This window comes from Amblyomma maculatum, chromosome 6 (assembly GCF_055883805.1).
Source record: "Amblyomma maculatum isolate TAMU_Amacu chromosome 6, ASM5588380v1, whole genome shotgun sequence".
Taxonomy (NCBI): domain Eukaryota; kingdom Metazoa; phylum Arthropoda; class Arachnida; order Ixodida; family Ixodidae; genus Amblyomma; species Amblyomma maculatum.
In genome coordinates, this window is record NC_139349.1 from 110,036,804 (window position 1) to 110,047,791 (window position 10,988).

Below are 10,988 nucleotides of genomic sequence, written 5' to 3' on the forward strand. Positions count from 1 at the left end.
ACCTCTCCATTTTTTTCACAGTCTCGCTTTATGTATGCCAGCATTGCGTCGAGGGTACCGTGGCAATGGGCGATCGCTGTTGGAGAGAAGTAGGTAGTCTTAAATAAATTGCGAATTGTGGTTTCCAACGTCCCAAAGCAACACACATATTAGGCTGCGAGAGATGGAGTACTGGAGCGCCCTAGATTACCGTACTTACCCGATTCTAATGTGCACCTTTTTTCCTAAAAATAAACCATCAAGTAGCATGCGCATTAGAATCGGGTACAAAATCGAAAGGGCGCGAATTTTGTCGCGCCCTTCATCACTGTGATTTTAAGGGGAGACACGGCTCTTTGAGACCGAAAAATCGCCAAAAATTCGGTTTTCTGAACTATTTCTTTCTGGAATCTGGAGGTTCTGAAGAACCCATTCCTGAAATATTATAGTCCTCTGACTAGTATTTATAGCGTTATTAGGTTTTAAAGTCAGTAACATGACAATTTTCGCTCATAAAAAAAACCTCAAGATTAGTCGAATTCAACCTCGCGCCCCGCGGCAACGGCGCAGCGCAGCGCGGCCATCTTGGTATCGTTCGAAAGCTGCACTCTTCTATTTTCCGTTCCTAGCGGGAAACAGTTCTCCGTCTGGCAACAGTGGAGCTAGACAGCCGCAAGAAAATACTAAAATCTCGCACGCTATTGGTGTTCTTGCATCATGTGGGACAAATCCTGCTTTCCGATTGGACGCCAGCAGCATCGTCTGCTACACAAAGACGATGCTGCTCCGATCGTTCGCCATCTTGCATTTCGCCGCATTTCGACCGCATTTCTCCGTCGCGATGGCTGGTGAAAAACGGAAATTTCAAACGGCGCACGCTTTCGGCAAAAAACGAAGACGGCGGCCTCGGACGTGTGAGGAGCCATCGGAACCGCCAGCAGCAGCAGCGACGACCACCTCGACGAGGCAGTGCAGTGCGTCTACAGAAGGATCGTTGGCATGCGCGGCGGCGACGCCCGTCGCAGTGCCGAAAACAGTGCGCGTCGATACGCCACTTCTTTCCGATGCAGATAAAGCGGCAATTGATTTCCACACACAAGAACAGCGAAGGCTTTCTTCCATGTCTGCGACCCGCCGCAAACGCCTTGTGGGGGACTTCGACGAAAGGCCGGGAGACGAGACGTTGGGAGTCGGGACGCCGTTCACCGTTCTAAGCCTCGCAGCCGTGAACGAACTTCTCCAGCATGCGCAGTGTAAGCAGTGCGGTAGCCCTGTGACGCTTTCAAAGACGGGCCGGGAGTACGGAATAGCTGTCAAGCTTGTTTTAACCTGTGATTATTGCGGTGAACTTGATGCGCAATGGAGCTCGCCGAGAGCAGGTGGGAATGAGACCTGCAACCCTTTCGAAGTGAATGTGCTCGCTACTCGTGCAGTGATGAGCATACGGGCAGACAGTTCTAAATGACATTTTTTCTTCGCTCAACATCTCACGACGTGGTTTACACCCGAAAACCTTCCAGAAGTATGTGAAGAAAAAACTTAACCATGCCGCGCTGAACGCTGCCGCGCATGTGATGAGCGAGTGCGCCAATGCCGTGAAATCGGTGTACAGCGAGTTAAACTTTGGAAACCCCGGCAATATTGCGGTTTCATATGATGGAACGTGGCTGACAAGGGGCCACTCCTCGCACATCTGTGTAGGTACAGTAATTGAACTGTTCACCTGGTATGTGCTAGATTTTGTGGTACTTTCGAACTTTTGTTTGGGATGCCAGCTGGGCCCGAAAGAAGATGACCCTCAGTATGAGCAGTGGCGAGCTGACCATCAGTGCCAAAAAAATAGTTTGCGCAAGCCTGGGCAAATGGAAGTGGAGGCTTCACGAATACTGTTTGGGCGATCACTGCAAAAGCATGGCCTGCGCTATACAACGATGTTGTGCGACGGCGATAGCAGAGCTTTTAACAGCCTGCACGAAGAAAAGGTATATGGTTTTGTGGAAATCGAAAAAGAAGACTGCATTAACCATATTCACAAACGCATGGGCGCTGCTCTGAGAAATCTCCTGCAAAAGCATAAGGGAGATAGCCAGAAAAGTCTCGGCGGAAAGGGCAAGCTCACAGGGGATCTTATTGCAAAATTATCCACCTACTATGGGCGGGCTCTGAAGGCGAACCAGGGCAACATTGATGACATGAAGAATGCTGTTCTTGCAACTTATCATCATGTGACCTCTACAGATGCAAGGTCGAACCATTCGCTGTTTCCAAAAGGGGAAGACAGTTGGTGCATCCACAACAAGGCTGTGGCGGAGGAGCCAGCACCAAAGCATCGATACAACCTCCCAGACTATGTCGCTGAGGCATTGCTACCTATATACACACGCCTCTCCGACAAGAAACTGCTTGAGCGTTGCCAGAGAGGCAAAACGCAAAATGCAAATGAGTGCCTACACTCTGTTATATGGTCACTCGTAACCAAAACCAAGCATGCCTCTCTCTACACTGTTGAGAGTGCAGTAGGGGAAGCTGTCGCCAGATTCAATGCTGGGAAAGAGCATGTCACTGAGGCTATCCTTAAAGAATTGCACGTGAATCGAAGCAGCATATTGGTAAAAAGATGTGCCGAGAAGGACCAGCGCCGGCTGGCTGCATCGGACAGGAAGCATGCAGGTGCTGAAAACTTCCGGAGTGCCATGAAAAGGAAGCAAGAAAAACTGTTGATAATGATTATGTTCCTGGAGGCTTCTAACACAGTTTGCAATGAAGTCCAAGCCTTGATTTGCAGCAAATAAACTCCGGCCTTGTTTTCGAACTTCTTTTCTTTTCTCAAAATGGATTTTTTAACCACTCCACATACTGTTGCCCAAGATATCTCCAGATGTGGTGGTCAGATTGGAACAATTCTTGTTGTATTTTGAAGCTTATGAATTGTTCTCTGCAATAAGATCTAAAAAGCATAACAATTCCTCTTTGAAATTTAATTAAATTAGTAAGTTATTTGTTGAAATTTTCCCAACTTTTGATGGATGTATTTGGCAAGTATATAACTTCTATGCCAGGGAGGCCAAAAGTATAAGAATGGTATGGTTGCACACTCTGGCTCTTGCAGAACACACACATATCAAATTTTAATCATTTTTTGATCAGGAAATTATTAAAAACTTGGGCACAATGATTAGTCATTAACAAATATTTCAAAATTAACACAAGATAGATAAAAACAGATTGCATATTTGTGTTCAGCATACAAAAATACATCAGGCATACATTTTTCATCTATGTGCGACAAAAACTAACAAAATTAGTTTAAAGAGCAGTGTCTCCCCTTAACATGGCGACAAAGCTGTTCGCATGCATCAGCAACAACGCTGTTTGTTTTGTGGTATGAAAATCATTGCGCTTATGAATAGGACAGAGGCAATCGCAAATGTCCGCCACTTCGACTACAAGGCCAGTTTATAAAAGGAGTCCTGAACCTTTGGGTTTTACCAATAAGTGGGAAGGCAAGGATTCCAAAAGAATGTAAGCTTAGCAGTGGGCAGCAGAAAATTAGGTGGGTGGATGAGATTAAGACGTTCACAGGGGTCAAGTGGATGCAGCTAGCACAGGACCGAGTAAATTGGAAGAAAATGGGAGAGGCCTTTGCCCTGCAGTGGGCATATAGTCGGGCTGATGATGGGAAGACTAAACATTTTTAAGCAAGCAAGCTCAGACTTAATGAAGTAATAATTATGAAACATTCAGAGAACAGCTAATTCCAAATATGGCATTTACTGAAGTAGAACAAGTCTGTATGCAGCTATGCATCACGTTATGCATGGTTTTTCCAGTATGTCTTTCAGAACTTCTGTTGTAGGCAATTTAATAATATTTCTGCCGCTGGCTTCCCTTGCAATCAAGGAAAACAATAAATTATTGCCCTGCATACCGCACAACATAGAGTCATGAAGACTTGAAGTTGCCACTTAATAAACAAAGAACAAAGGTTTGTTTTCGAAGTGCCAGCTTCGATATCCTACAACTAAACCATAGGGCATAACAGACAGCTGTCGCACATATGCTGCACTCTCTCCCTCTGCACCCCTTCATTCAACGCTGCAGCCTTACGCATGCTTTCCCCCTTTCAATGACACAGTGCTACGGACCCATGACCACCAGAGCAGCAGCACAAAAACCAAACCAGAACGTCACCTATCAGATGCCCGAATAAGCTTTCGGTGAAATAACAAAAGGGAATCCCTTTTATTGAAGTGCTGGCACTCCTGTTCACCTTAGTTCATCAATTCAACCCTACAACTACATAACTCTAAAAGAAGAGGTCCTCAATGCATTCATGACTTGATAAGAAGGCTTGGTGCAAGAAGAAAACTGGGACAAAGGGGACACAGGACAAGTGCTATCTTGAGACGAAAGAATTGAAAACTGAAGTGTGCTCAGGGAGTGAAATGCGCATGCTTAACCATCTATCAGTACAAGACTCCAAAAAAGATAACTGAATCTTTCCCATAACAATCTGAAGAAAAAGTACGGCTAAAAATGACCAAGGAAGTGAAAAAAAAAAAAGAAAGAAAACATTGCCACCAGCAACTTATCAATTAAAAAAACCTATGTTCTATTTCCAAAGAACAATCAACATTTCAGTGACGAATGTTTTCCCTCTCATATAAATGAATGATGCCCCAAGAATCTCTCTGGCTACCTGTGATTTTGAGCAACCAAAGACAATGTATCGTTTGCCCTACATAGCCAAGGCCACAGATGAGAGAGAATTCATAGACAACACAAACCCTGCACTCAACAAACTTTCTTGCATGCTTCACGCTGCAAGCCAGTTTTATTCTGCTTCAAGAACGCACAAAGGCTTGACAGTTTTACATGCACCCGAGGACTATGTCTACACTAAGCTTTGCTGCACCTCGTTAAATTATGATAACTGGTAGGTGTAAGGCACCACCTCGTATTTCTTTCTCTGTCTTTCTTGCAACCGCTGCTGAGAGGGTTCCTACATTCTTGCTTTTACAAACTGCTTTCACAGGCCTTGGTTCTTTTATCTGCTGCATCAAGGCAATAAAATGTTTCTCGACCTTGCAAATAGATCTTCAAAAGTAGAGTTGAAAAGTAGAAAAGTTGAAGTAGATCTTTAGAAGGGTAACAATGGTGCCCAATTTTCTTCAATCAATCTGGTGCAGTATTTTCACAAACACTTTTTTTTTTTTTTGCAAAAATAAAAAATTCATACCCGTGTTATTTTCTCCCCCCCCCCTTCCCCAATGGCTCTTGAGAGAATAACTAAAATTACCGGCTTTCCTACATAGAAAATATATTTGTGACACTCCAGAACATAAAAAACAATAAAAAATAATGCTTAATTTGGAATGACTGCAAGAATGTTAATTTATATCGCTCAAAAATATTCAGCAGTACCTTAAATAGCTTTTAATCGAACTTCACAGTTAACTGCTCATGCACACATTTCCTGTCAAAACGACAAAAACTATTCAAATTCCCACATCTCCCTTAATTATGCCAGACAAAGTGTGCAGATTAGCCTGTGTGCGATAGCCATTAGCCAAAAATTAAAAAAAAAAAAAAATGAAAAGATGTGTGTGGACTATTCAGAAGCCCACTCATTTCAAATGAAATAAATTTAGAAAACTGTCATGCAAGTATAAGGAAACAAGGTACACAGTGCAGCTTACCAGCACTGCCAAATACAAGAAAAAAGAGAATGCAAGAGATATTCAAAAACATAGCAAAGTACCATTCAGTGCAGTAATGCAAACTTCTTGCTGACTCTGATCACCAGGTCTTTTCAAACTTACTTGCAAATTCGAGGAAAGAAAACACTTGATAATTCGACTGCACGGCTGAATGCAATGGTTAGTCCTATCACGCCACATGGCAGATTTGCAACAGCTGATGAAACACAATGCACCGGCCTGCCTCTGACGACCCCAAGCATCCAGCCTATTTACCCCACTAAAAGACTACAACTGTTTAGAGAGCGTAATTTGTCACCACCACGTCACTGGTGTCATGTAGATGTGCAGTTCACAGTTATCACCTAAGGCTGCAAACTGTAGACACAAGCCATTCTATTTTTTTTTTTCCAGCCCCGTATGCTGTCTACCGTAAAGTTCTGAACAAGCGCCCCAACACCAAATTACTGCTAAAGTGAGGCACTTATTGAGGACGACAAAATTTTTCCACCAGGAAATAGAGTGCAGGGCACATGGATTCAAAAGCTTACTTATCTCTGATCGGGCTTAGAAGTGTGAGCAGATGTCGGCGTGCCGCCACAGTTTTCTCGCTACACCACTGCCAAATGCTTTTTTCTCAGTGTGCCATTTAAATATGTAAGCAATTGTCTTGTTCATATTTTCGCTGCTCTTACATTAGCCGTCTGGACTGAGGCCATGCCACTGCTGGTCGAAACCGGCATGGCACACAGATCTCTAGTCCCTTCTGACCTAATCATGCCTCTAACAAAGCTACAAAGTAGGACTGGATTGAATTCTGTATGGGGCTGGTGAATGTTGCTAGGGCACGGCGCATGATAAAGGTGGGGAGCAGGAAGGGCACTTTACTGCAGCGGCATGGAAATGCGAAATTAGCAGTGAACAGTGAAGTTACAGGAAGGGCTCTTGCATAGTTTGGGACACTTGCCCGGACTTCTAAGGTGTCCATTATGGAATTCATTAGCCTACTCTATTTGCCCTAGCTCCTCGTTTTCCTTGTGTATGCTGTAAAAGCAAAATTATCAATTGTGGCAACCGCAAGGAGAATGAATAGGGTCACCAACGTATATGCCTGCATCAGTCAGAGGTCACTACAGGGCCATCACTTTCCCTCAGTGCCGAGACACTGCAAATGTGCAAAGAGGCCTTGAGCTAGATGTGTCTCCAGTGGTTACCAGTATCTTAAAAACCTTCGTTCCTAATAAACACCATGGATAACTTAACCAACCTTGAGATTCAACTGTGCAATTACTTACATGCTTTCAGGGCAATCATGAAACAGCCAATTATTTGTTCTTCTCTCAGGGATGAAATGGTCAGCTTTTTCCTAAAATGCAGAAAAGAAAGGCAGGGAAACATAGTGTTGTTATTCACATGATAAAAACAAATGAAGATTAAGAAAAGAAACAGGCATTGTAAACCGCGAACAAGACCGAAGTCTGCTTTCACTATCTGTCGTACACCACAAGAGGATCAAAATTCATCAGAGCAGAATGGAACACAAGAAATTATTTGGCATTCTTAAGCAGAAACTTCATTCAACCCGAACAATGTGCAGGCTCAGACTCACCGGAATAGTCTAAAAAAGTCTGATGTCTCAACGAGTGACCTCACATTTGCGTAAATTGTTTCTTTGTCAAATTCGTCGAGAAACCCTTTGTACTTGTCAGCCATGCGAATAGAGGGGTACGGTGATCCATTCTCCCGTGCCTTGCACTGGTGAAATTGTAGCAAAGCAGAGACTTTAGAGGCAAGCACAAAATGAGTATTTGTGTCAAGCCACATTCATAAAACGAAGGCTACTTACAACCACCAGTACAAATGAAACATGGTACGCTAGTGTGTCAAGAACAAGAATCGCTTCCCGAAGTTCGGCATTGATGGTATTGTCGGCAAGCCTGGAAAAAAAAAATCTCCAAGTGTGAATCCTGCGACAAAAAAAAAATAAAAGCAACAAGGTACTGCAAAAATAGTGACAACACTAACTTCGATGGATTGTAGTAAATGCCAGAACTTCTTGCCCATATTTCACAATCTTTGGTGAAGAATGATGCGCCGAAAAGGTAAGGACCGAGACAAGCAACTCTGACGAGATGATTGTTCCCGTCTTCTGGATTCCCTGTGTAAAGACAAGAGCCTCTCCAAGACATGGCCTTTTACAGAAAGAAGGCATCGACCTAGTGCAACTGTAACTTACCTAAAGTGTATAGCAATGATTTAGCCTCCTGTAAGCATACACAAGAAAACATTGATTTCAGATGGTTAAGAAACAGTGCAATGAGGCACAGCACATAAAAGAAATCCACTCTCTCATAGCACTGAAATGTTTACTTTAGCAAAAGATGAGTCCATAGTTACACTAGCTCACAAAGCTAGCAAGACATGTTGCCATGACAGGTGATTCTGTCTGACATTTAAGAGGCATATTCAACACAGCACCAGCCCAAAATGCTCAAATGCTCACAGTACATACAATGGCTTCCTCCCTGATAATAAACTGAACTTAGTGCGCTTGCAAAGCAAAGGCCTGGCATGTAAACAATATTTCACAGCAGTTTGCAACCTGGCATCAAAACCGGTAAAATGTGACTGGCCACAAAGTACCTTGCTTTTGTGTGAATCATCCTAAGTCACTGCATAACAGTTAGCCAGGAAGTTTATTCAAGTGTAGCTGACCAGTGAAGAACAAGTTCCACAGTGTTTTAACTAAAAATGATTTTAAAAAATAAGAAGGTTACGCCTGTGCACCTCAAGGGCAGAAGAACTCTGGGTGTTGGAGCCAAGGAAACGCAGACTCTCCTGCGGAAGCTGGCTCCAGTCCCCGCACCACATGCCTGGGATGTGGTCTTCAGTATTGGAGCAAGAAAAAAGAAATGCAAACAGATGTGAGGCACAAAGAATGCTTCATTGCACAAGGCCTCAACTACTCAAGCTGGCTTATGAGAATGCACTTTCCACAGCCAAATAAGCATTTTTCACAGACAGGAGCACACGGACACATGCACAAAGCTGCTGGTGAGTAGAAATAAGGCTAAGCAGTGCAATATATGCAGTAATTTTTTATGTGTATTCAAGAATCAAAATAGAAAAACTTTCAGTCGCTGCAAAGTTTCCAGTTGCAGTGCGAATGGTTTTCGCCCTGTGCAACATTGATAAGGAATGCGCGAGTGAGTGCTTTCATTTATGCGTTTTATGGACATTAACATCAGCATAATTCCATTAAGAAGTCGATTAATTATTTCACATTTATATACTGGCTAGCAATTCTGGATCTTTGGCTGTTCTCAGTTTAAAAACTAACCACCTGCTTCAAACCCAATAATTCATTTTGACTGAACCTGAACCAACCACATTGGCGACTTTCATTAGCCTTATATGAACAGAAAATAGGGAAGCTGAGGGAGCAGATTTGGTTATGCACAAGAAATCAGTCACTTGTCAAAGCAAGGTGTCCACAGCGGAATTTATTAGCTAGCTTACCTGCTGTGGAAAGACTGTTCTCTTTGCAGTGTTCAAACTCAAAAATGCAAGCTCAGCATGGAATAAGTTTACAGTGGGCATACGATGCATCAGCATTCGACAAACCACGCGCCTTTTGCAACGGCCATTCGCAATTGATAAGCAGTACTCCCCCCCCCCCCCCCCCCCCCCCCCCCCCCCGCCAAGCTCACAGAAAAAAAAAAAAAAACATTTAAATATTGGCTAGAAATGGTGCATCTTTGGCATGTTCTCAGTTTAAAACCTAACCGCCTGCTTCCAAAGCAATAATTCATCTTGACCAAAGGGGCCATCACATCATGTTGCGACGATCACATATGTTAAATCATCCTCTTGACAATGCATGCACACCAGAATTTATGGCTCAGAAGATGGCATGCGATAATAGAGCCAACTATGCCGCGACTATTATCTAATGCTTATGCTGCATGCCGTGGACGCGGGTACATATACGGCCTTGCGCAAGAGTGTCGGGAAAAATCGTCAATCAAGGTAACAGTGCTATTGACAACGTATCTACGTAATTAAACCCTAATCATTACAAACACGTCATCGGAGCAAACCATGTGACAGATACACTGAAAACAACTACCGCGAAGTCTTGATTTAATTTTTTCTGGTCCTGGAAGATTGGGATCACTCACGGGCAGAACAGGCCACAATGTTTTGTATTTTCTATTTAGTTACAAGACGTTCTCATAACTGTCTGCACAACACACACAATGAGTGGGGTTGGTAACGTCAGTTTTAAAACGCGGGAAAACGCCTTTCCAGCTCACTACAGACGAGGCTCTCGCTAAAATGCTCAACTGCGTAACTCACAATAATACATGCTGAAGTGAAACGTAAAAGTGTTAAAAACGTGCAAGAAAGAAATATACATACATAAAATTACTTTTTCTTTATATTACTTATGATAGTGTTCGCTTAGTTAGGGCGGTCAAACGCCAGTGAGGAAAGCGGGCAATGCTGAAAGCTCCCGCGAAGTAACTCGTGGTCGGTTCTCGGAAGCATTGTTCACCTTTCTAACTCGTCTAGAAAATAAACCCAAAAACAAGCTCCGAGTGCAAATGTTAGCGATTGGTACAGGTTAAGCTCTTCGTTATTCCACAGAAAGCGAAATAAACCGAAACCATACAACTTTCCCGACAAACAAAATGACTATTCGCCAGACAGGTATATAATTAAACATGTTCACGCCGCGCTTCTGATAGACGCAAAAATGTTTTAACTCAGGTTGCATTAGCGATCAGCTCTCAAACAAATGCCTGTAACAAATGCCATGCCGCGCCGCCTTAACACTTCACAGTCTTTTACTTACCCCGCTTATCTCGGTCCTTCAACCACCCTCCACCTAACCTCTGCCTTCACACTAGCAAAAATAACTGAGAGAATGGTTTACAATGTAGTGAAATTTGCTGTCAACGGCACAAAACGCGCCTATCAAAGCTAATAAATATGCTTCCGCACTTCAGACGCTGTCGAACGCTACTGTGGCTAAAACAAAAGAAGTGCACATGCAGCAGCTAATAAAAAACCGACAAATGCCAATTACTCTTGTCGCTGGCAATCCCGCTTCTGAGAACACGTTTCATACCTGTTATTCTGACCAAGTTTTCGGTTTCGTTCTTTTGTCTCTCGCTTGGGTTGTACTTATTTAAATTAAAACTATGTACACAATCGATCATTACAGAAATATTTCCTCAGTGTAAAATAAAACGTCTCGAGGCTCTTAAGTTACTGCATTCTTATACATCTCTCAAATTTCAAATT

General features: G+C 43.1%; 1 protein-coding gene and 1 pseudogene across 6 annotated transcripts in view; one reads left to right on the plus strand and one right to left on the minus strand.

Annotated features, from left to right (window-relative positions):
• LOC146186570 (uncharacterized) overlaps positions 1-10,773 on the minus strand; it is a 181,568-nt gene extending 170,795 nt beyond the window's left edge. For 3 of the 6 annotated variants that reach the window (XM_084607282.1, XM_084607279.1, XM_084607277.1), the window contains exons 1-8: positions 10,537-10,773; positions 8,466-8,563; positions 7,915-7,942; positions 7,704-7,836; positions 7,525-7,615; positions 7,288-7,433; positions 6,974-7,044; positions 3-76 (exon numbers count right to left, since the gene is read on the minus strand). In XM_084607282.1, the coding sequence (XP_084463408.1) occupies positions 3-76; positions 6,974-7,044; positions 7,288-7,433; positions 7,525-7,615; positions 7,704-7,836; positions 7,915-7,942; positions 8,466-8,549 (627 nt within the window). In that variant the 5' untranslated portion in view covers positions 8,550-8,563; positions 10,537-10,773. Of the gene's footprint in view, positions 1-2; positions 77-6,973; positions 7,045-7,287; positions 7,434-7,524; positions 7,616-7,703; positions 7,837-7,914; positions 7,943-8,465; positions 8,564-9,859; positions 9,982-10,536 lie in introns of those variants that run through there. The other 3 variants (XM_084607281.1, XM_084607280.1, XM_084607278.1) reach the window with 2 other exon arrangements.
• Positions 1,224-2,728, plus strand: LOC146186571 (uncharacterized; annotated as a pseudogene).
• Positions 10,774-10,988: the final 215 nt, after the last annotated feature.